General features: G+C 41.4%; 1 protein-coding gene across 1 annotated transcript in view; it reads right to left on the bottom strand.

Moving 5' to 3' along the window:
• Nucleotides 1-23,660, bottom strand: part of enox2 (ecto-NOX disulfide-thiol exchanger 2) — a 189,916-nt gene that overhangs the window by 57,074 nt on the left and 109,182 nt on the right. The window contains exon 5 of the mRNA XM_053324124.1: nucleotides 14,073-14,204. Coding sequence (XP_053180099.1) covers nucleotides 14,073-14,204 — 132 coding nt within the window. The remainder of the gene's footprint in view (nucleotides 1-14,072; nucleotides 14,205-23,660) is intronic.

Below are 23,660 nucleotides of genomic sequence, written 5' to 3'. Positions count from 1 at the left end.
GCTAGAGATCACCCACTAATTACATGTCATGTTGCAGTGTGTGATGTGGAGAACACATCCTGTAAATTTCATGTAAATAGGATAATGTTTGTCATGTGAGGCTGACTTCCTGTGTCCAGTAGGTGGCGCTGTGTATTTGACACAGTATTGATGCATAGATGTGTTCAGGGCGGGACCCTCTACATGCGTGATCAATTTGGTGTAGACGGGACAATGTCTGTAGGAGTTATAAGGACTTCCTGCCTAATGGCGAAGCATCGAAATTGTCTGCACAGCCACGCCCAACAGGAAGAACTCATAAAAAAGCTTTTGATAACTTGTCATCTCCAATGTCTCAAGCTGACTCTGTGTGAATTTGAAGAGGATGGGATGAAATCTCTAGGAGTAGTTCGTTCAAATATGAGGCGTGGAAATGACCAAAACACTCACCAAAATTGAGCATTTTTCCCAAGATGGCCGACTTCCTGTTGGACTTAGGGTATGGGTCCAAATGGCGTTTTTGTGCGTCTGGAGATGATACATAAACCTACCGAATTTCATTCTTCTATGTCAATCGGGAAGTCTGAGGTTCAATTTTGAAATATTCAAGGGGGCGCTATTGAGCCATTTAGTCACGGCCATCCCATTGAAGTATATAGGATGTTAAATGACCCCACTCCAGACGTGTGTGTTGAGTTTCGTTACCATGGAGGCATCCTTTGCCCCTGAAAAGTGTAATCGTATTTCATGGCGTTGAACGCGTTGTCATGGCAACAGTATTTGATGATGGGTCACGAGTTGCAGAATGTAGCATCACCAAGGTCTTATGTCTCAGCTGAGTCAATTTCAGGTGTAAATACTTAAGATTATGGGAGTAATTAGTGAAAGAATGAAGCAAGTGACTTCCTGTTTCCAGTAGGGGGCGCTATGACTGTAACAAAATATGAGACTGTACATATGTTCAGACGGGGACACTGTACAAGCATATTAAATTTGGAAAAGCTCAGACCATGTGGAGTCAAGTTATGAGAGTTTGAAATTTCATGGCGAAGCATCGAAATTCGCCGCGTCACCACGGCAACCAGGAATGACGGGCAAAAAAGCTTTTGATAACTTTTCATCTCCAATGTCTCAAGATGACTCTGTGTGAATTTGAAGTGGATGGGATGAAAACTGTAGGACTAGTTCGTTAAAGTACGAGGAGTGGAAAACACCAAAATCGCACATATTTTTCAAAATGGCCGACTTCCTGTTGGAGTGACGTCATGGGCCCCACTGACTTTTTTGTGCGTCTGGACATGATACATATATATACCAAATTTCGTTCATGTACGTCAATCTCTCACATTTTTATATTCAATAGGGGGCGCTATTGAGCCATTTTGCCACGCCCATTTCTGCAAACCATAAAATATCAAAATTTTCGCCGGGTCTGGCTTGCGTGCAAACTTTGGTGACTTTTCGAGCCCGTTTAGGGGGGCAAAAAGCCCGTTGTTTTGGGAGAAGAAAAATAATTAAAACTGCAAGCAGTGATGAACGGGCCCTCGCGCCCCCACGCACCGCGCCGCACGCGCATGCCGGTGCGTGCTGCAGGCACACGGCAGACACAGTGGGCACGTAGGCGTCTTGGCACCCGGGCTCGTAATGAACGTTGTGTGATGGGGCTAAGTCACATTGCATGTGTCCACAAGGTGGCGCTAGAGATCACCCACCAATTACATGTCATGTTGCAGTGTATGATGTGGAGAACACATCCTGTAAATTTCATGTAAATAGGATAATGTTTGTCATGTGAGGCTGACTTCCTGTGTCCAGTAGGTGGCGCTGTGTATTTGACACAGTATTGATGCATAGATGTGTTCAGGGCGGGACCCTCTACATGTGTGATCAATTTGGTGTAGACAGGACAATGTCTGTAGGAGTTATAAGGACTTCCTGCTTCATGGCGAAGCATCGAAATTGTTTGCACAGCCACGCCCAACAGGAAGAAGTCATCAAAAAGATTTTGATGACTTTTCATCTCCAATGCTTCAAGATGATCCTGTGTGAATTTGAAGTGGATGGGATTAAGATTATGGGAGTAATTAGTGAAAGAATGAAGCAAGTGACTTCCTGTTGCCAGTAGGGGGCGCTATGACTGTCACTAAATATGAGACTGTACATGTGTTCAGAGCAGTACCCTGAACAGGCATCTGAAATTTGGAAAAGCTCAGACAATGTGGAGTCAAGTTATGAGGGTTTGAAATTTCATGGCGAAGCATCGAAATTCGCCACGTCACCACGGCAACCAGGAATGACGGGGGAAAAACCTTTTGATAACTTGTCATCTCCAATGTCTCAAGATGATTCTGTGTGAATTTGAAGTGGATGGGAAGAAAACTCTAGGAGTAGTGCATTCAAATATGATGCCACAATTTGCATTAAAATCAATATTTTGATTCAAAATGGCCGACTTCCTGTTGGTGTTAGGGTATGTGTCCAAGAGACTTTTTGGTGCGTCTTGACATGTTGAACATGTGTACCAAGTTTCGTTTCTCTATGTCAATCTGTCACGAGGGGCTCGCTTTTATTGATTTTGCAGGTGGCGCTAGAGAGCCATTTTGCCTCGCCCATTTATGCAAACCAAAAAATATAAAATTTTTCGCCGGGTCTGACTTGCATGCAAACTTTGGTGAGTTTCGGGGCACGTTTAGTGGGGGAAAAAGGCAGTTACTTTGTCAGAAGAAAAATAAAGAGAATAATAATAATTAAAACTGCAAGCAGTGATGAACGGGCCCTCGCGCCCCCATGCACCGCCTTGTACGCGCATGTCGGTGCATGCTGCAGTCACATGGCAGACACAGCGGGCAAGTAGACGTCTTGGCACCGGGGCTTGTAATGAACACTGTGTGATGGGGCTAAGTCACATTGCATGTGTCCACTAGGTGGCGCTAGAGATCACCCACCAATTACATGTCATGTTGCAGTGTATGATGTAGAGAACACATCCTCTAAATTTCATGTAAATCGGATAATGTTTGTCATGTGAGGCTGACTTCCTGTGTCCAGTAGGTGGCGCTGTGTATATGAAGCAGTATTGATGCATAGATGTGTTCAGGGCGGGACCCTCTACATGTGTGATCAATTTGGTGTAGACGGGACAATGTCTGTAGGAGTTATAAGGACTTCCTGCTTCATGGCGAAGCATCGAAATTGTCTGCACAGCCACGCCCAACAGGAAGAAGTCATAAAAAAGCTTTTGATAACTTGTCATCTCCAATGTCTCAAGCTGACTCTGTGTGAATTTGAAGTGGATGGGATGAAATCTCTAGGAGTAGTTCGTTCAAATATGAGGCGTGGAAATGACCAAAACACTCACCAAAATTGAGCATTTTTCCCAAGATGGCCGACTTCCTGTTGGACTTAGGGTATAGGTCCAAATGGCGTTTTTGTGCGTCTGGAAATGATACATAAACCTACCGAATTGCATTCTTCTATGTCAATCGGGAAGTCTGAGGTTCAATTTTGAAATATTCAAGGGGGCGCTATTGAGCCGTTTAGTCACGGCCATCCCATTGAAGTATATAGGATGTTAAATGACCCCACTCCAGACGTGTGTGTTGAGTTTCGTTACCGTGGAGGCATCCTTTGCCCCTTAAAAGTGTAATCGTATTTCATGGCGTTGAATGCGTTGTCATGGCAACAGTATTTGATGATGGGTCACGAGTTGCAGAATGTAGCAACACCAAGGTCTCATGTCTCAGCTGAGTCAATTTCAGGTGTAAATACTTAAGATTATGGGAGTAATTAGTCAACGAATGAAGCAAGTGACTTCCTGTTGCCAGTAGGGGGCGCTATGACTGTCACAAAATATGAGACTGTACATGTGTTCAGACCAGGACACTGAACAAGCATATTAAATTTGGAAAAGCTCAGACCATGTGGAGTCAAGTTATGAGGGTTTGAATTTTCATGGCGAAGGATCGAAATTCGCCACGTCACCACGGCAACCAGGAATGACGAGGGAAAAACCTTTTGATAACTTTTCATCTCCAATGTCTCAAGATGATCCTGTGTGAATTTGAAGTGGATGGGATGAAGATTATGGGAGTAATTAGTGAAAGAATGAAGCAAGTGACTTCCTGTTGCCAGTAGGGGGCGCTATGACTGTCACTAAATATGAGACTGTACATATGTTCAGAGCAGGACCCTGAACAAGCAAAGTAAATTTGGAAAAGCTGAGACCATGTGGAGTCAAGTTATGAGGGTTTGAAATTTCATGGCGAAGCATCGAAATTCGCCGCGTCACCACGGCAACCAGGAATGACGGGGGAAAAACCTTTTGATAACTTTTCATCTCCAATGTCTCAAGATGATTCTGTGTGAATTTGAAGTGGATGGGAAGAAAACTCTAGGAGTAGTGCATTCAAATATGATGCCACAATTTGCATTAAAATCAATATTTTGATTCAAAATGGCCGACTTCCTGTTGGTGTTAGGGTATGTGTCCAAGAGACTTTTTGGTGCGTCTTGACATGTTGAACATGTGTACCAAGTTTCGTTTCTCTATGTCAATCTGTCACGAGGGGCTCGCTTTTATTGATTTTGCAGGTGGCGCTAGAGAGCCATTTTTTGTCGCCCATTTATGCAAACCATAAAATATCAAATTTTTCGCCGGGTCTGACTGGCATGCAAACTTTGGTGAGTTTCGGGGCACGTTTAGTGGGGGAAAAAGGCAGTTACTTTGTCAGAAGAAAAATAAAGAGAATTAAAACTGCAAGCAGTGATGAACGGGCCCTCGCGCCCCCACGCATGTCGGGCTGTGGCTCAGTCGGAGGATGTAGCATCACCAAAGTCTTATGTCTCAGCTGAGTTAATTTCAGGTGTAAATACTTAAGATTATGGGAGTAATTACTCCAAGAATGACGCAAGTGACTTCCTGTTGCCAGTAGGTGGCGCTATGACTGTCACTAAATATGAGACTGTACATGTGTTCAGACCGGGACGCTGAACAAACATATTAAATTTGTAAAAGCTCAGACCATGTGGAGTGAAGTTATGAGGGTTTGAAATTTCATGGCGAAGCATCGAAATTCGCCGCGTCACCATGGCAACCAGGAATGACGGACGAAAAAGCTTTTGATAACTTTTCATCTCCAATGTCTCAAGATGACTCTGTGTGAATTTGAAGAGGATGGGATGAAATCCCTAGGACTAGTGCGTTCAAATATGATGCGTGGAAATGACCAAAAAATGCACAAAAATTGAGCATTTTTCCCAAGATGGCTGACTTCCTGTTGGACTTAGGGTATGGGTCCAAATGGCGTTTTTGTGCGTCTGGAGATGATACATAAACCTACCGAATTTCATTCTTCTATGTCAATCAGGAAGGCTGAGGTTGAATTTTGAAATATTCAAGGGGGCGCTATTGAGCCGTTTAGTCACGCCCATCCCATTGAAGTATATAGGATGTTAAATGACCCCACTCCAGACGTGTGTGTTGACTTTTGTTACCGTGGAGGCATCCTTTGCCCCTGAAAACTGTAATCGTATTTTCATGGCGTTGAATGCGTTGTCATGGCAACGGTATTTGATGATGGGTCACGAGTTACAGACTGTAGCATCACCAAGGTCTTATGTCTCAGCTGAGACAATTTCAGGTGGAAATACTTAAGATTATGGGAATAATTAATGAACAAATGACGCAAGTGACTTCCTGTTGCCACTAGGTGGCGCTATGACTGTCACTAAATATGAGACTGTACATGTGTTCAGATCAGGACGCTGAACAAGCATATTAAATTTGGAAAAGCTCAGACCATGTGGAGTCAAGTTATGAGGGTTTGAAATTTCATGGCGAAGCATCGAAATTCGCCGCGTCACCACGGCAACCAGGAATGACGTGGGAAAAAGCTTTTGATAACTTTTCATCTCCAATGTCTCAAGATGATTCTGTGTGAATTTGAAGTGGATGGGAATAAAACTGTAGGACTAGTTCGCTCAAATATGATGCCAAATTTGGCATTAAAATCAATAATTTGATTCAAAATGGCCGACTTCCTGTTGGAGTTAGGGTATGTGTCCAAGAGACTTTTTGGTGCGTCTTGGCATGATGAACATGTGTACCGAATTTCGTTTCTCTATGTCAATCTGTCTCGAGGGGCTCGATTTTATAGATTTTGCAGGGGGCGCTAGAAAGCCATTTTGCCACGGCCATTTCTTCAAACCATAAAATATCAAAATTTTCGCCAGGTCTGGCTTGCGTACAAACTTTGGTGACTTTTAAGGCACGTTCAGGGGGGCAAAAAGCCCGTTGTTGTGGGAGAAAAAGGAAGAAGAATAATCCGGACAGATACAATAGGGCTTCGCGCTGGTCAGCGCTCGGGCCCTAATTAAAGCTGCAAGCAGCGATGATCGGGCCCAAGCTCCCCCGCCCCGCCACTACTGAGCGAGACTTGCTGTGACGCATACAGAGTCAATATAAAGTTGGTTGGATTAGGAGGAATTCATTAAAGTATGTGGTGTGAAAATTCTATCAAACCGTGCCAAAATTGCAAATTCACTTCAAAATGGCCGACTTCCTGTTGGAGTGAGGATATGGGTCCAAGAGACTTTTTTGTGCGTCTTTACACGATACATATGTGTACCGAATTTCGTTCATCTATGTGAATCTGGAGGGCGGGGCTCAATTTCCTTAATCTTCTACGGGGTGCAGTACCCCCATTTGGCCAGCTGTTCCTGTTTAATGGTGAAACATCAAAATTCCTCACATCACCACGAAGCAACCAAATCCCTAATCAGAAAGTTTTTGATAACTTTTCATCTCCAATGTCTAAAGATGTTTCTGAGTGAATTTGAAGTCGGTCGGATTAAATCCCTAGGACAAGTTCGTTAAAGTACGAGGCGTGGAAAATGCCAAAATCGCACATATTTTTCAAAATGGCCGACTTCCTGTTGGAGTGACATCATGGGTCCAAGAGAGTTTTTGGTGCGTCTTTACATGATACATATGTGTACCAAATTTCGTTTGTCTATGTCAATCTGAGTTGAGGGGCTCAATTTTTTTTCAATTTTCAAGGGGGCGCTATTGTATCCAGTAGGTGGCGCTATGGAGCTGACACAGTATTGATACATATACGTGTTCAGGGCGGGACCCTCTACATGTGTGATTAATTTGGTGTAGATCGGACGATGTCTGTAGGAGTTATAAGGACTTCCTGTTTAATGGCGAAGGATCGAATGGCGAGGGAAATTGTCGGCGCCGCCACGGCCAAACCGGATCCCTAATTAGAAAGTTTTTGATAACTTTTCATCTCCAATGTCTCAAGATGTTTCTGAGTGAATTTGAAGTCGGTCGGATTAAATCCCTAGGACAAGTTCGTTAAAGTACGAGGTGTGGAAAACGACAAAATGGCGCCAAAAACGCAGATTCGATACAAAATGGCCGACTTCCTGTTAGAGTGAGGGTATGGGTCCAAGAGACTTTTTTGTGTGTCTTTACACGATACATATGTGTACCGAATTTCGTTTATCTAGGACAATCTCAGAGGTGGGGCTCACTTTTTTTAATTTTCTAGGGGGCGCTATTGAGCCATTTTCTCTCGCCCATTTTCGTGATCCTTAAAATATCAAATTTTTCGCCGGGTCGGACATGATTGCAAATTTTGGTGACTTTTCGGGCACGTTTAGGCTGTCAAAAACGCGTTTGTTTAGGCAGAACTATAATAATAATTAAAGCTGCAAGCAGCGATGATCGGGCCCAAGCTCCCCCGCCCCGCCACTACTGAGCGAGACTTGCTGTGACGCATACAGAGTCAATATAAAGTTGGTTGGATTAGGAGGAATTCATTAAAGTATGTGGTGTGAAAATTCTATCAAACCGTGCCAAAATTGCAAATTCACTTCAAAATGGCCGACTTCCTGTTGGAGTGAGGATATGGGTCCAAGAGACTTTTTTGTGCGTCTTTACACGATACATATGTGTACCGAATTTCGTTCATCTATGTGAATCTGGAGGGCGGGGCTCAATTTCCTTAATCTTCTACGGGGTGCAGTACCCCCATTTGGCCAGCTGTTCCTGTTTAATGGTGAAACATCAAAATTCCTCACATCACCACGAAGCAACCAAATCCCTAATCAGAAAGTTTTTGATAACTTTTCATCTCCAATGTCTAAAGATGTTTCTGAGTGAATTTGAAGTCGGTCGGATTAAATCCCTAGGACAAGTTCGTTAAAGTACGAGGCGTGGAAAATGCCAAAATCGCACATATTTTTCAAAATGGCCGACTTCCTGTTGGAGTGACATCATGGGTCCAAGAGAGTTTTTGGTGCGTCTTTACATGATACATATGTGTACCAAATTTCGTTTGTCTATGTCAATCTGAGTTGAGGGGCTCAATTTTTTTTCAATTTTCAAGGGGGCGCTATTGTATCCAGTAGGTGGCGCTATGGAGCTGACACAGTATTGATACATATACGTGTTCAGGGCGGGACCCTCTACATGTGTGATTAATTTGGTGTAGATCGGACGATGTCTGTAGGAGTTATAAGGACTTCCTGTTTAATGGCGAAGGATCGAATGGCGAGGGAAATTGTCGGCGCCGCCACGGCCAAACCGGATCCCTAATTAGAAAGTTTTTGATAACTTTTCATCTCCAATGTCTCAAGATGTTTCTGAGTGAATTTGAAGTCGGTCGGATTAAATCCCTAGGACAAGTTCGTTAAAGTACGAGGTGTGGAAAACGACAAAATGGCGCCAAAAACGCAGATTCGATACAAAATGGCCGACTTCCTGTTAGAGTGAGGGTATGGGTCCAAGAGACTTTTTTGTGTGTCTTTACACGATACATATGTGTACCGAATTTCGTTTATCTAGGACAATCTCAGAGGTGGGGCTCACTTTTTTTAATTTTCTAGGGGGCGCTATTGAGCCATTTTCTCTCGCCCATTTTCGTGATCCTTAAAATATCAAATTTTTCGCCGGGTCGGACATGATTGCAAATTTTGGTGACTTTTCGGGCACGTTTAGGCTGTCAAAAACGCGTTTGTTTAGGCAGAACTATAATAATAATTAAAGCTGCAAGCAGCGATGATCGGGCCCAAGCCCCCCCACGCACCGCCCCGTACGCGCATGTCGGTGCGTGCTGCAGTCACACGGCAGACACAGCGGGCATGTAGACTTCTTGGCACCCGGGCTCCTAATGAACGTTGTGTGATGGGGCTAAGTCACATTGCATGTGTCCACTAGGTGGCGCTAGAGATCACCCACCAATTATATGTCATGTTGCAGTGTGTGATGTGGAGAACACATCCTGTAAATTTCATGTAAATCGGATAATGTTTGTCATATGAGGCTGACTTCCTGTGTCCAGTAGGTGGCGCTGTGTATATGAAGCAGTATTGATGCATAGATGTGTTCAGGGTGGGACCCTCTACATGTGTGATCAATTTGGTGTAGGTGGGACAATGTCTGTAGGAGTTATAAGGACTTCCTGCTTTATGGCGAAGCATCGAAATTGTTTGCACAGCCACGCCCAACAGGAAGAAGTCATAAAAAAGCTTTTGATAACTTGTCATCTCCAATTTCTCAAGATGATTGTGTGTGAATTTGAAGTGGATGGGATGGAATCTGTAGGACTAGTTAGTTCAAATATGATGCCTGGAAATGACCAAAAAATTCACCAAAATATAGCATTTTTCCCAAGATGGCCGACTTCCTGTTGGACTTAGGGTATAGGTCCAAATGGCGTTTTTGTGCGTCTGGAGATGATACATAAACCTACCGAATTTCATTCTTCTATGTCAATCGGGAAGGCTGAGGTTCAATTTTGAAATATTCAAGGGGGCGCTATTGAGCCGTTTAGTCACGCCCATCCCATTGAAGTATATAGGATGTTAAATGAACCCACTCTAGACGTGTGTGTTGAGTTTCATTACCGTGGAGGCATCCTTTGCCCCTGAAAACTGTAATCGTATTATAATGGCGTTGAATGTGTTGTCATGGCAAAGGTATTTGATGATGGGTCATGAGTTGCAGAATGTAGCATCACCAAGGTCTTATGTCTCAGCTGAGTTCATTTCAGGTATAAATACTTAAGATTATGGGAGTAATCAGTGAAAGACTGAAGCAAGTGACTTCCTGTTGCCAGTAGGTGGCGCTATGACTGTCACTAAATATGAGACTGTACATGTGTTCAGACCGGGACACGGAACAAGCATATTAAATTTGGAAAAGCTCAGAGCATGTGGAGTCAAGTTATGAGGGTTTGAAATTTCATGGCGAAGGATCGAATGATGAAGGAAATTGTCGGCGCCGCCACGGCCAAACCGGATCCCTAATCAGAAAGTTTTTGATACCTTTTCATCTCCAATGTCTCAAGATGTTTCTGAGTGAATTTGAAGTCGGTCAGATTAAATCTCTAGGAGGAGTTCGCTCAAATGCGATGCGTGGAAATCGCCCAAAACGCATATTCGATACAAAATGGCCGACTTCCTGTAGGAGTGAGGGTATGGGTACAAGAGACTTTTCTGTGCGTCTTTACACGATACATATGTGTACTGAATTTCGTTTGTCTAGGACAATCTCAGGGGTGGGGCTCGCTTTTTTAAATTTTCGAGGGGGCGCTACAGAGCCATTTTGCCACGCCCATTTATGTAAACCATAAAATATCAAATTTTTCGCCGGGTCGAACATGATTGCACATTTTGGTGACTTTTCGGGCACGTTCAGGGGGGCAAAAACGCGTTTACTTTATAGGAACTATAATAATAATAATAATAATAATAATCGGTACGATTACAATAGGGCCTTCGCACTGTAGTGCTTGGGCCCTAATAATAATCGGCACGATTACAATAGGGCCTTCGCACTGTATAGTGCTTGGGCCCTAATAATAATCGGCACGATTACAATAGGGCCTTCGCACTGTATAGTGCTTGGGCCCTAATTAAAGCTGCAAGCAGCGATGATCGGGCCCAAGCTCCCCCGCCCCGCCACTACTGAGCGAGACTTGCTGTGACGCATACAGAGTCAATATAAAGTTGGTTGGATTAGGAGGAATTCATTAAAGTATGTGGTGTGAAAATTCTATCAAACCGTGCCAAAATTGCAAATTCACTTCAAAATGGCCGACTTCCTGTTGGAGTGAGGGTATGGGTCCAAGAGACTTTTTTGTGCGTCTTTACACGATACATATGTGTACCGAATTTCGTTCATCTATGTGAATCTGGAGGGCGGGGCTCAATTTCCTTAATCTTCTACGGGGTGCAGTACCCCCATTTGGCCAGCTGTTCCTGTTTAATGGTGAAACATCAAAATTCCTCACATCACCACGAAGCAACCAAATCCCTAATCAGAAAGTTTTTGATAACTTTTCATCTCCAATGTCTAAAGATGTTTCTGAGTGAATTTGAAGTCGGTCGGATTAAATCCCTAGGACAAGTTCGTTAAAGTACGAGGCGTGGAAAATGCCAAAATCGCACATATTTTTCAAAATGGCCGACTTCCTGTTGGAGTGACATCATGGGTCCAAGAGAGTTTTTGGTGCGTCTTTACATGATACATATGTGTACCAAATTTCGTTTGTCTATGTCAATCTGAGTTGAGGGGCTCAATTTTTTTTCAATTTTCAAGGGGGCGCTACTGTATCCAGTAGGTGGCGCTATGGAGCTGACACAGTATTGATACATATACGTGTTCAGGGCGGGACCCTCTACATGTGTGATTAATTTGGTGTAGATAGGACGATGTCTGTAGGAGTTATAAGGACTTCCTGTTTAATGGCGAAGGATCGAATGGCGAGGGAAATTGTCGGCGCCGCCACGGCCAAACCGGATCCCTAATCAGAAAGTTTTTGATAACTTTTCATCTCCAATGTCTCAAGATGTTTCTGAGTGAATTTGAAGTCGGTCGGATTAAATCCCTAGGACAAGTTCGTTAAAGTACGAGGCGTGGAAAACGCCAAAATGGCGCCAAAAACGCAGATTCGATACAAAATGGCCGACTTCCTGTTAGAGTGAGGGTATGGGTCCAAGAGACTTTTTTGTGCGTCTTTACACGATACATATGTGTACCGAATTTCGTTTGTCTAGGACAATCTCAGAGGTGGGGCTCGCTTTTTTTAATTTTCTAGGGGGCGCTATTGAGCCATTTTTTCTCGCCCATTTTCGTGATCCTTAAAATATCAAATTTTTCGCCGGGTCGAACATGATTGCACATTTTGGTGACTTTTCGGGCACGTTTAGGCTGTCAAAAACGCGTTTACTTTATAGGAACGATAATAATAATAATCTTGACGATTACAATAGGGCCTTCGCACTGTATAGTGCTTGGGCCCTAATAATAATCATGGCAAAAACAATAGGGCTTCGCGCTGGTCAGCGCTCGGGCCCTAATAATCATGGCAAAAACAATAGGGCTTCGCGCTGGTCAGCGCTCGGGCCCTAATAATCCGGACAGATACAATAGGGCTTCGCGCTGGTCAGCGCTCGGGCCCTAATAATAATCATGGCAAAAACAATAGGGCTTCGCGCTGGTCAGCGCTCGGGCCCTAATTAGTGTTGTATTTCTCATGTTCATTTCTTTGTTCTAGCTACACTGCTGCTCCCCCTCTTCATTCACGCTCTAGCTTTCTTGACCACCACTTGACCTCTCTCTCACTCTCTCTCTAAATCTTTATTTTTGTTATTTACCTTATTTTGTGCACTTCTTTCATTTCAGCTCAGTGTGAGCATCTCTACTGGGACACGGATCAGAAGCTATTTATTCATACATTTACAGAAAAATGCGCTATATTGTAGTGTGTATCATTGTGATAAGAAATAACCTATATTGGGATGTGTCATATAGCACAACCTGCATGATACTGTTTCATAACCAGTAAAAAGTTCCTTGTAGTAACTTGAAAAGAAACCCTGACGCTCTCTCACTAATCCTGGCTGCTGCTGAAGTGAGTTATATCAGCCTCTGTTAGAGAGCACCTGTGTGTGTATGTGTGTGTGTATGTGTGTGTGTGTGTGTGTGTGAATGCGTGTGTGTCATTCAAAGACTCATTACAGCATTGGACTTACATCTTGCTGACTCAGCTGTTTGTTTCAATAGACTTATTTTAAAAGGCCACCGCAATCACACATGAGAATCCACTTCCTATCTCCATCATTTAAGGCCACAGTGCCAAGCATACTGATTCTCTAATGCAGCCAAAGACAGAGCTGCTCATCAAACAACTTTACAAAGGAATGATGCCAAAACCCTGGCCCACACTATAGGAGAACTTTCTCTTCATTCTTTAAGTACTGTAACTAAAATAAATGAATCATGAAAAGACAACCAGACTTTAGCCAAAAATCGAACTTAAAAATCTCTTGTTTATGTTTATGGTTTTACTTGATTCATACATATATATACATACAGTAGCAGTCAAAAGTTTGGACACACCTTCCCATTCACAGCAATGAGAAAGTGTGTCCAAACTTTTGACTGGTACTTATATATGTTTTTGAAAAAGTCTCTACACTTTGTCTTCAGTGGTCAAAAGCCATAGAAAAAAACAAACAAATACAAACTGAATCAATATTGTTATAATGAACTAACAGCCAAAGCTACAGTTCTGAAGTAACTGCTAAACATTAATGCCTCTATATAAAATGATGCTACTTAAATAAGATAAGGATGTCTGGGAATTACAAATACAAATGTAAGAGTTAACGATTGCAGACAGTGCTTTTAAAAAGAGGCAGCCTACACAGTATTTTTGTATGAAGGCTCCAATTAACAATTATTTTTTATTATCTCTCAATCTGCACATTATCCTCTAGATTACTTCATTAATCATTTGGAGTATAATTTATCAGAAAATATTGACTAATTAGTATTATACATTCTGAGAGTCAAAGGTGGTGTCTCCAAATGTCTTATTTGACTAGTGGTCCAAAACCCAAAGGTATTTCTACTATAATGCATGGCCGATAAAAGCATTAAATCATCAAATTTGAGAGGTTAATAGTATCAGGAAATTTTGCTTAAAAATGACTAAAACTGTGAATAAATGCCCATAGTGTAAAATGTAACACTATGGAAAATTGAAATAAACCTTGGGAAAGCTGCTGTGTGATACCTGGCATGAGTGGCTGTCCAGTAATGCCGATGGGAGGCATCCCCAGGTTGTTCATGGCTGTTGCCCAGGCGTTGGGATCTGACATGGGCATCGTTATTGGGTTGGAGTCCATGGTCATGTTATGGATCCCTTCTGCATAAAGACACAAAAAACAGAGACAGAAAGAAGATTTAGTAATATCCTTGTAACCTCAAAGTCACCATGAAACAGACTCATACCAGAAAAATATCTGTGTTGCAGCAAGGATCGAGGTGAAAGATTGTTTTTAACAGTCTCGTTGTCGTGGCAACTCCAGCCAGCTTCTCTCTACAACTCGCTCCTTTAACTGTGTGTTCTGTCTGAGGGGAGAGGAGAGAGGAGGCTGCTATGACCCTGCAGTCAGTCTGACACTACAGTGATTTCTACAACACTGTCATTTAGAATCTCTTCATCCTGATATTTCTGTTTGTTCCGTTTTTGCACTGAGGTTTAACCGTCTGGCCTCTTCTTGTTCCTGCCTCAATGACCTGTGCTGAGAATCGACTGGAAATGCTGTTGAAAGACTGAAAACACTGTCACGCAAATATAAACTCTTGCTCACAAAAACACGAGCAGACCGGGGAAAAAAAAAAAAAAAAAGATTTATATACTGAAAATTTACTTCAATGAGCACTTCAGAGAAAGATCAGAGCTTTCATTTGCCAGCCAGAGTAAGAAAATAATACAGCGTAAAACAAGATTATCATGGCACTAAACACAAATCCTGATGCTATCAGGCATTAGCCAGGCGCTATGCAACTAAACATTGGAAAAGTTTGAAACATCTCCAACTTAGTACAACAAATTTTTTTTTTGCCAAGTGTTGCATAATAAAGCAAATGCATTTAGATCTTTATACTAAAAAAACCCTGCAGTAAAAGCAACATGAACACAGCATCCATCCAGCGGTGGCTCATTCTCCATGTCTGCAGTCTATTTCACAGCTCTAAATACTCTTTAATTCTCTCTTCTGGTCAACCTCTTTCTCGCTGACAGACCTGTAAATTGCTGTGACTGCTGGCTGAGCCAAGCTGCCCTCTTCTCTCCTGATGCCAAAGCCAACACCACTGTTAATAATGAGAAGCGCTGCACCCTGCATACGCTTCACACCTTAGAAGGTCTGTGGCAGAGCTGACCGTGGAGGTAACACTCTGCTCTGTGTGTATGTCTGTCTGCACAACAACCTCTGCATTGGTATTCCTGGTGTTCAGACACAGCAGGCAATGTGTAATAATGTATGCCTCTTTGCCTCTCTCTCTGAGCTACTAATTTCGGAGCTGCCTTCTGCCTGTGTGTCGCTGTGATAGTACTGCTGACGAGGGCTTCACAGGCTTGTTAACTAACATAACCCTATTAACTGGGGCCACCTTCGAGGACTCAAAACGAAGGAGGAGAGGAGTGTTGGTGTGGCGTTTTATGGCATTTTTACAACAGTTTACAGTACATTAACTGTTGTCGCCGTTATATGGATGGATATACACACTCAGGGTACGAAAGGTGATGTCTTCAGTTCTTATTCCAATCATTTGAGCTTGGCTGTAAATCATTATAATGTCCACATTGCGATACTAGATTGCATATCATATCATAGGGTTTGTTGGATTATATTTTCATCTTGTTGTCCGGTCTCTGCACAATCATTCTACTGGTTTTGTCACATTATATTGGTTTCTTTTCAGGTATTTGTTTTACCTATTTGTAAAGCTGGAGCCAGCAAATATTTAGCATTTTTGTTTGATAAATAACTTTAACAGTTGATCAATAATCACAGCTGTTGGCGATTATTTTCTTCTCCATTAACTAATCAATTAATTGACTAATTGTTTCTGCAATAATCACGCTATCTGAAATTTCCCAGTGTTAATGCCAGTGTGGTTATTTTATATATAAAATGATTTATTTTAAGAGAAACTATCTGTACTATAATGTGTGTAAATTCTATCCATATTGCGCAGCCTTGGCCTTGCACCTACCACTAGATTAGATTACATTAAATTCTACATTTTACCCCATGACAATGAAATGGAGTTAGTAGCATCTAATTGCATAGATCAATACATGTAAATGAGTGAAGTAGAGATAATGAGGAATGTATGTGCACTCTGAACAGTAAACCAAACCATATGTCCATTTGTCCTCTCTCATCTAATCTACTGACTTTTTAACTCACATCATTGCCTTTGTTTGGAAAATCATTGCACAGGTCATCAGACTTCTAAAGAGAGATGTAAGCATGGCTCCTTGTGTTCCCTACAGGAATAACTCTTCTTGTACATGGTGTACTGTAAGTGCTGGGTCAAATTAACTTGTCAAATAGTCTGTATTCGAGTCACAACCTAACAGACCCCTCTGCCCTCATTCACCCTGCATTCAATTTCAGTGTGACACCCGTTACTTTTGTTTAAAACTCCTGTTCCTTCCTTTCCTCTGTGTCTTGCTCTGTTCATCTTTGATGCTCTCTGCAATAACTGCTTCTTGCACACGCACACGCACACACACACACACACACACACACACACACACACTCTTGCCTCCATGAATCAATTACACTTTTCAGGCCTGCAGCTTTGCGCGTCAATCATTGAGGGCTTTTGATTTTGTAGTGCAAAGTGACCTTGAGGGCAGGAATCAGCCCTGGCTCCCCTTAAAGTAACCATCCTACACAACCGCATCAATATATAGAGCAGAGGGAGATGTGTTTGAAAAACACGTAGATGCTAACAAAATCAACAGAGAAGTGCACTCATGTACATGCACAACACATACATGTACATTAAATTTGTCAGAGAGGGGGAATAGGACCCAGGGAGAGAATTAATGTCAGTAACATTTTTTTTTTACCAAAAACATGGATTAGTGCACTTTAGTTTGCTGTTTGAAGCCAATTGTCAAGCTGGAATGAAAAGGATCTAATTGAACTCCAGCGTTTGATTGTTAATTCCAAGGTCAAATTTTCAGACAAGGTAAAAAAACAGAAGGTTGATTCAATTTAGCTTCAGCTCAAACAAATGTCATGTCTGATTACATAAACTGAACAATCTAATGATGTGCAGCAAAGACCTCATGACACATAGATCCAAATGTAGAACTCTGCAGACCCACGCTTAATAAACATAAGTCTGGTTAAGCCTAGCTAGATCTAGATCTGAAACTGAATTTTTTTTTGATGACGGAATAATTGTTAAAGGCTGGTCGTTAGAAATAAAGTAAAGAATCATTGTTTCCACCTATTCAAATGTGAACATTTGTTCTTCCTCTATGCTAATACTTTGAGCTGTTGGTTGGACAAAACAAGAAACTTTAGTACGTCCATTTAAGCTTCTCGAAATTGTGATGGATGATTTTAAGACATTTTATAGAGCCAGTGATTAATCCTTCACTCATTACAATAATCAACATACAAGACATACCAGTGAACAAAAAGGAAATCCAAGCGTACCAAGGACAATAAGCCTAACAACTTCAGAAGTACGTGAAGTAAGGAATACTAATGGACCACCCAATATACAGTTCTCTAAGCCTCAACTCAAGTATCACTATGATACATTAGTGTGGATATTGCTCATGGCAATTAAACTGATAATAACTGCACTTTTGATTCTGCTGGGGTAAACCCCTGCTCAAGGCTTTTGTGATACTCACTCTCTGCGGGCTGTGACCGGCTTTTAGCTTCCCTAAGAGCTCCCCCAGGAGGCAGATAGGAAATTAAGTCATTTTAAGGCCCATTGGCCGTAAGCCCCAACAGCAGGGAGAGAGACGCTCAGGGCCATTTAGTCTAAAAAGCACATGGTTTTAACAGCTAACTACAGGTTTATTATGGCCCCTAGAGAGCAAATTCAAGAGGGAGCCAAACATATGAGGAACAGTGAGGAGAAGAGAGATAGAGGACGTCAGGTTTTAATAGATAAATGTGATGCTGACAAGACAAAATAACTACGAAAACTAAACAACATTGGTCAAAATCCAGTATATGGCTGTACCGTGTATGGTCAATGTGCGGAATTGTGGGCAATTAGTTGCAGGGATAGTCATTTGTAGTGTCTATAATGTTAATTCCTGGATATTAAATATTCATTTGCCTTTTTTGTGGTGGTAATATTTGTTGTTAAGTACACTGAAGTAGCATATCACATTACATGGTTAAGCAACGATCAAGAGAGAAATGTCTTGGGATGATTTGTAAGGGAACCTAAAAAAGAAGAAAAGCTAATTATAACTATTATAATTATCTGTTAAGTCTCCCTGCTCATCTGTTTCATCTGTGGACGTCTCTTGTTGTATTGACTGTTTTGTCAGTGTTATTTGGGGTGTTTTAATCATGCTCTCTCTCTCTCCTTGCAGCCAAAGCCGTGCAAAAACAACTTTGGAGGTTTCTCATCATTTCTCATCCCGAGGAGCTAGATGTCGCTCCCCGCCGGCACCGAGGCCACAGACCTCACTTGTCGGGGTCAGCCCAAACAGTGCCTCCATACGCTCCTCCGACAGTCGTGCGGTCATGGTTCAGAGGTAGGTCATCGGCTGCCTCGGCTGTAGAGCGTTCTGAGCGTACCATAAATTTGCAATATGCTGCAGTTAATGAGTGAAACCGCTGTAAAGACCCCCTGAAGATGTTACACATCACTGTTCCTGCTGACTCTTTTGAAAAAGCCAATGGGGAAACTCCAACATTCAACCGGCTGGCCAATGGTGTAACTTCATCACTCAGCGACTCACTCAGTCAGGCAGTAATGGACATCTGTGGTTATAGTGCGGACCCCATTGTTACAGTCCAGCCAAAAATGGAAGCAACCTCAAATTGTACTTCCAACATGACAGGAATCAATAAAGCTTAGAGACCTGATGATAGTTATTACCACGAAGTAGAAAGCGCAAAAATCTATAATTAGTGTATAATACAATGTCATTGCTGAACACAAAGTGGTTGAGAAGACAGATGGAGCGAAAGAAAGTAAATTCAATACATGTCCTAAAAAAAAAAAAAAAAAACTCTTAATAACTGTTGCTGGCTACATGATTCATTTTGAGATACAATACTGGAGAAAATATCTTATTTTTCATTTGGAAGGATGTGAGAAGTGTCCATACATATGCATGAAAGGCACACAGTATAAAATATGCCTTTCAGTGCACAATTGCATTCTGAGAGCAGGTGCCTCTTTGACCTTAATCTTCTATTGAATGCAGGTCTGTGTGTTTGAGTTTGTCTATGTGTGTTTCTGAGGAAGGAGGGAGGTCAAAAGAGTACATCCAGGGTCTTCTGGAAAAATAAGTCTCATTACAATGCGAGATGAATCAAAGAACATGAGGATGAGCCATATACAATTGTAGAAAGGGTTATTTAGAGCAGCACTTCTCAAACTTTTTCATGTCACCCCTAAACTGACACAAATTAATACTTGGATGTGATCATTTTTTTGCTGCAGAAAGTATATGAAATCCATCACTGAAATAGTCATACATTCTCTAATTGTGATGGATTGCGTTATAGGGACAATAAATTATTAACCTTTTTGCTGGGGACCCCCTGGAACCCCCTCAAGGACCGCCGATTTGTACAGCTTTATCTCTGATGAACTATCAAAGCCAACTGAATATGGAGAAATACAGCAGGTATGATCACCATATTATTCTTCAATTACTTACGTGCCTAACATACACAAGAATCAAGCACATCTAGACACACACGCGCCCATGTCTGTTTAATAATGTATGACTGCCCTTCTCTCTGCTTCTTTGATCTGTTAATTATGATAAAACTGGTAGGGGTCTGGTGATTAGCGGTGGCACACTGAAGAGGGCCCAGAGTCTTATAGTAACACTGCGTCTCATTTAGGACCAGAATAGAAGACAACAAAGTGAAGATGTAGAGATGACAGAAGAGGCCTGAAGACTCCTTAGCCTCATGGGGAAAAAACTGTGGGAGAAACTCCCTCTGCTGTTTCTCTTTCATTTACCTTGATATATTCGTATTAATAAAATCGCTAATAAGACTGGAGTTCAGGGAGACTGACAGCAGGAGTCACATTCTCCAGGATTTTCTCTAAAATTGTATACAATGTTTGTTGCTGCAGAGAAAAACTAACAAGAGCCACATGAAGGCAGCAGAAACTGGCATGGGGAACTGGCACGGCTTTAGTGAGGTGGTGACAGCGGAGGTTGTCAAATCAAATTACTGCCTCAAAATTGGATTGGAAAGACTAACCTGAACCCGCTCCACAGAGGTGACCGAAACCCAAACTCTGTCACGAAATACTAGAGGAGCAATGCATATCTGACCCATATTATCGTCCAATGACGTGCTCGTGCTAGTTATGATTTAGTCCGGTGAGCCACAGTGTATGAAAACCTACAAGCCTGAAATGTTCACTAGAGATCCTCGTCAATATCATCAAAGTATTTTTTTGTTTTAAATGATTAATAGATCAATTCTATTCTTCTATTCTATTCATCAGCCACCATAAAGCATTAACATGTTGATGATAGTCATTAACATAGAACAACATAATTATATAAATAACTATTATTATTATAAAGAGCATCTGTGAGTCCCGTACATCTACTGACTGACTGAATGATGGGGGTGTAATTATATTTTAATGTTATAATTCTAGCTCTGCAGTGACTTTAACAAATATAGATTGCCAGTGTTTTCTATCGGTCATCACACATGTGACACAAAAGAATCAACAAAATCTGCTGGTGCTGCTACAACATTTGCATTAAACATGATCAAATCAGCCTTTTGTGTATTCATCCTAACAAATCATCAATATAAAATGTATAATATAATAAACAATGTAACACTACTGACATGATAAACCAAAATTTAAGCAGCTGTCATGACTCCAACAATCTTTCCTCGGCAACTACAACAAAATGTTTAATTTTAATTCCCTAAATGACTTTCAGTGCTGGGTTTGAAATGGCTGAATGCTGTAAGCGTCCTTTTAAAAAAATTCTGTGTGATTAGACTGCTATGAAGCAAAGCCTGATGTAACATCAAGAGCTGCAGAGCCATGAAGCCTATGATATGACAACAGTTTTTTGAACTACGACTTTCAGTTTTTAATGGGCAGTGACAGAGAAAATAAAAAAGAGAGAGTGATGTACACCAGAAATAAGCATGTCTCTTACTGTGAAAGAAGTCTTACTCAGGCTTCACTGGGTAGAATAGTAATAGTAAACAATTTCTATTGCCTTATCAGGAGCTATTTTTATACAAATGGAGCAGAGGCACTTATGTTTGTGTCAATGTTGTCAAGGAGGAACATCCGTTCCTGGACAGGAGCATGACTCTTCTGTTTCTTATCGGCCTGAGAGAGGTGACAGACAAGAACAGATTACTCTGATATCTGGTGGGGAGAAAGAGGGATGGGAGATAAAGAGCATGAAAAAGAGAGAGAGAAGAGAGGTCTCAAACAGAGCTGTAATCTCGCCACATCAATAGTATCAAAGTATTTCAAATAATGTGATGTAATGTTGTGTGAGGAATCACTAATACAACAAACATGGTGTGTTTATAAAGAGCTGCATATATTTAAGGCTGATGTTTGTTGAAGAAATCATTAAAGCCCACCTGCCACACTGCTTCGTGAGGTTTCTGAAGGGCTAACATTTAAATGCTTCGGTTAGATGGTCACATTGTGTGGAAGAAATGTGATGCTGAGGTGACAATGATAGATGTGACTCTTCACCCGCAAGCAGAACCAAATTCAACTTCGACTGGACCAAGTTCAAGTTGAAGGGCTGCAACAATTTCAAGATTGGCTCTGCAGCTCCAGACCTGCAGCACACATTGAAAATACTCAGCTACTGCTTCCTCCACTATTTTTCAGAGTGACTGTCACCATGTAAACAGCTTTTGGGGTATGTCTCTTCTAAAAAATTACCCCTGCTGGCTGCTATGTAACCTTTGTAAGAAGGAAGCAAGCCTACCAATGCAAAACAATATCTATATCCAACTAGAGTAAACTATAGAACAGCAATATCTGAATGTCTGTTTTTAGCTGCTTGGATGGTTCATTTCACTGATATTAGCTGAAAAAAACATCTTTCCTGTATGATGGCACATCGTAAGTGTGAAGAGCCCATAAGGAAGAAATGAAGATGTGACAGCACTCAATGAAATAAGCTTGCAAAGAGTGTGAGGACATTTTAAATTAATGCTGGAAATCACATCTTCAGCAGATACCGCTAAAGATGTGATTCACACGTTATTATGATGATTATAATATTAGATTGCAGGTAGGGCAGACTAATAGGTACAGAGATTTGCAAAACATTTAGGTTAGTTGGTATATTTTAAGGCTGTCATGGGATATAAGAAGGTGATCTCTGGCCACTGTTTCCTTCTATCCTCAGGTTTTAAACAGATGGATATTTAATCATAAATAATGAAAGCATTCCTGACTAAATGACAACTGACATCCACGAGCAGGAAAATGAGTACATGACTGACAGGATGCAAGAGCAAACTGTGCCACTGATCTTAATCATGTAAGAAAACAGCTGCTACTTCTTTAAGAATGATGAGCTGTAAGAGACAGGAGGCAACTTTAACTTGTTTAGAGAGGCTGCTGATATCCCTCTGTCCACAGCAACAGAAGTGTAGATTTACCCAATTACAGAGAACCTCATATTGTCCTGTATGTCTGTCACACTTGGGAGAAAAATGCACAGCTGGAAAGCTGAAAAAGCTGTGTGTCTCTTTTTCATTTGTTACCTTATTAATCTGAACATGCACAATGAATCACTGAAGCATCATATGATATAAAACTCTATTGTAATTTGCTGGTTTATTAATTCAAACACGCACAATGAGCCAGTGAAGCACTGCATAAAACTGTATGAAGCTTGATGAAAAATATGCTTCCATGCCATAAGCAATATTTATGATGAGCATTTCAATTCAAATAAACTTGCATTTACACTGTACCCATTCAAAAACAACTAATCCCACAGATCTCATTACTGAGAAAGAGAAATTGCCTCATTTTAATGTGCCGATGATGTACAGCATCTATTGTACTATAGGGGGTAAATGAACGACAGCGGTAGTGACTATGAATCTGAAATATGTTTTTATGATGGCCGAGCTGCCACATCAGTAAATACAGATTTGTGAGTATGACATCTAATCTAATGGACAGTGTGGTGCAGATGTGAAGAAAAAAACGGACTCTATTACCATGACAACAATCTAAAGAGGAGAGGCGAAATAGGCAATTTAATCATTTAAAGTCAGTCACGCAAGTGGAAAATATGAAACTGGCATGAATCCTGCAGGGCCGGAGCCACTCATTTATATGCTACACAGAGTTAAGTGGAGAAAGAAATTATTTCAACCAGATGAACAATGTTTTACTTCTGTGTTAATTTTAGTGTACAACCAACCAGCGATCAATAAAGTTTCCTACTTTTATTAGCGAACCTGCAGTGATCTGTCTACAAAATGAATTGCAACACAGTGAAGTACCTCATCAGTATTTATGTTGACAGAACTACAGTATGACTAGCAGCAAGAGCAGGAATGATACTGTCCAAATGAAATATGGATATGAAGTGCATGTT

The sequence above is a fragment of the Scomber japonicus genome, chromosome 8 (assembly GCF_027409825.1).
Source record: "Scomber japonicus isolate fScoJap1 chromosome 8, fScoJap1.pri, whole genome shotgun sequence".
NCBI classification, from domain to species: Eukaryota; Metazoa; Chordata; class Actinopteri; order Scombriformes; family Scombridae; genus Scomber; species Scomber japonicus.
The sequence above is the reverse complement of the archived record's forward strand: the minus strand, read 5'-3'. Positions and strand labels throughout refer to the sequence as shown.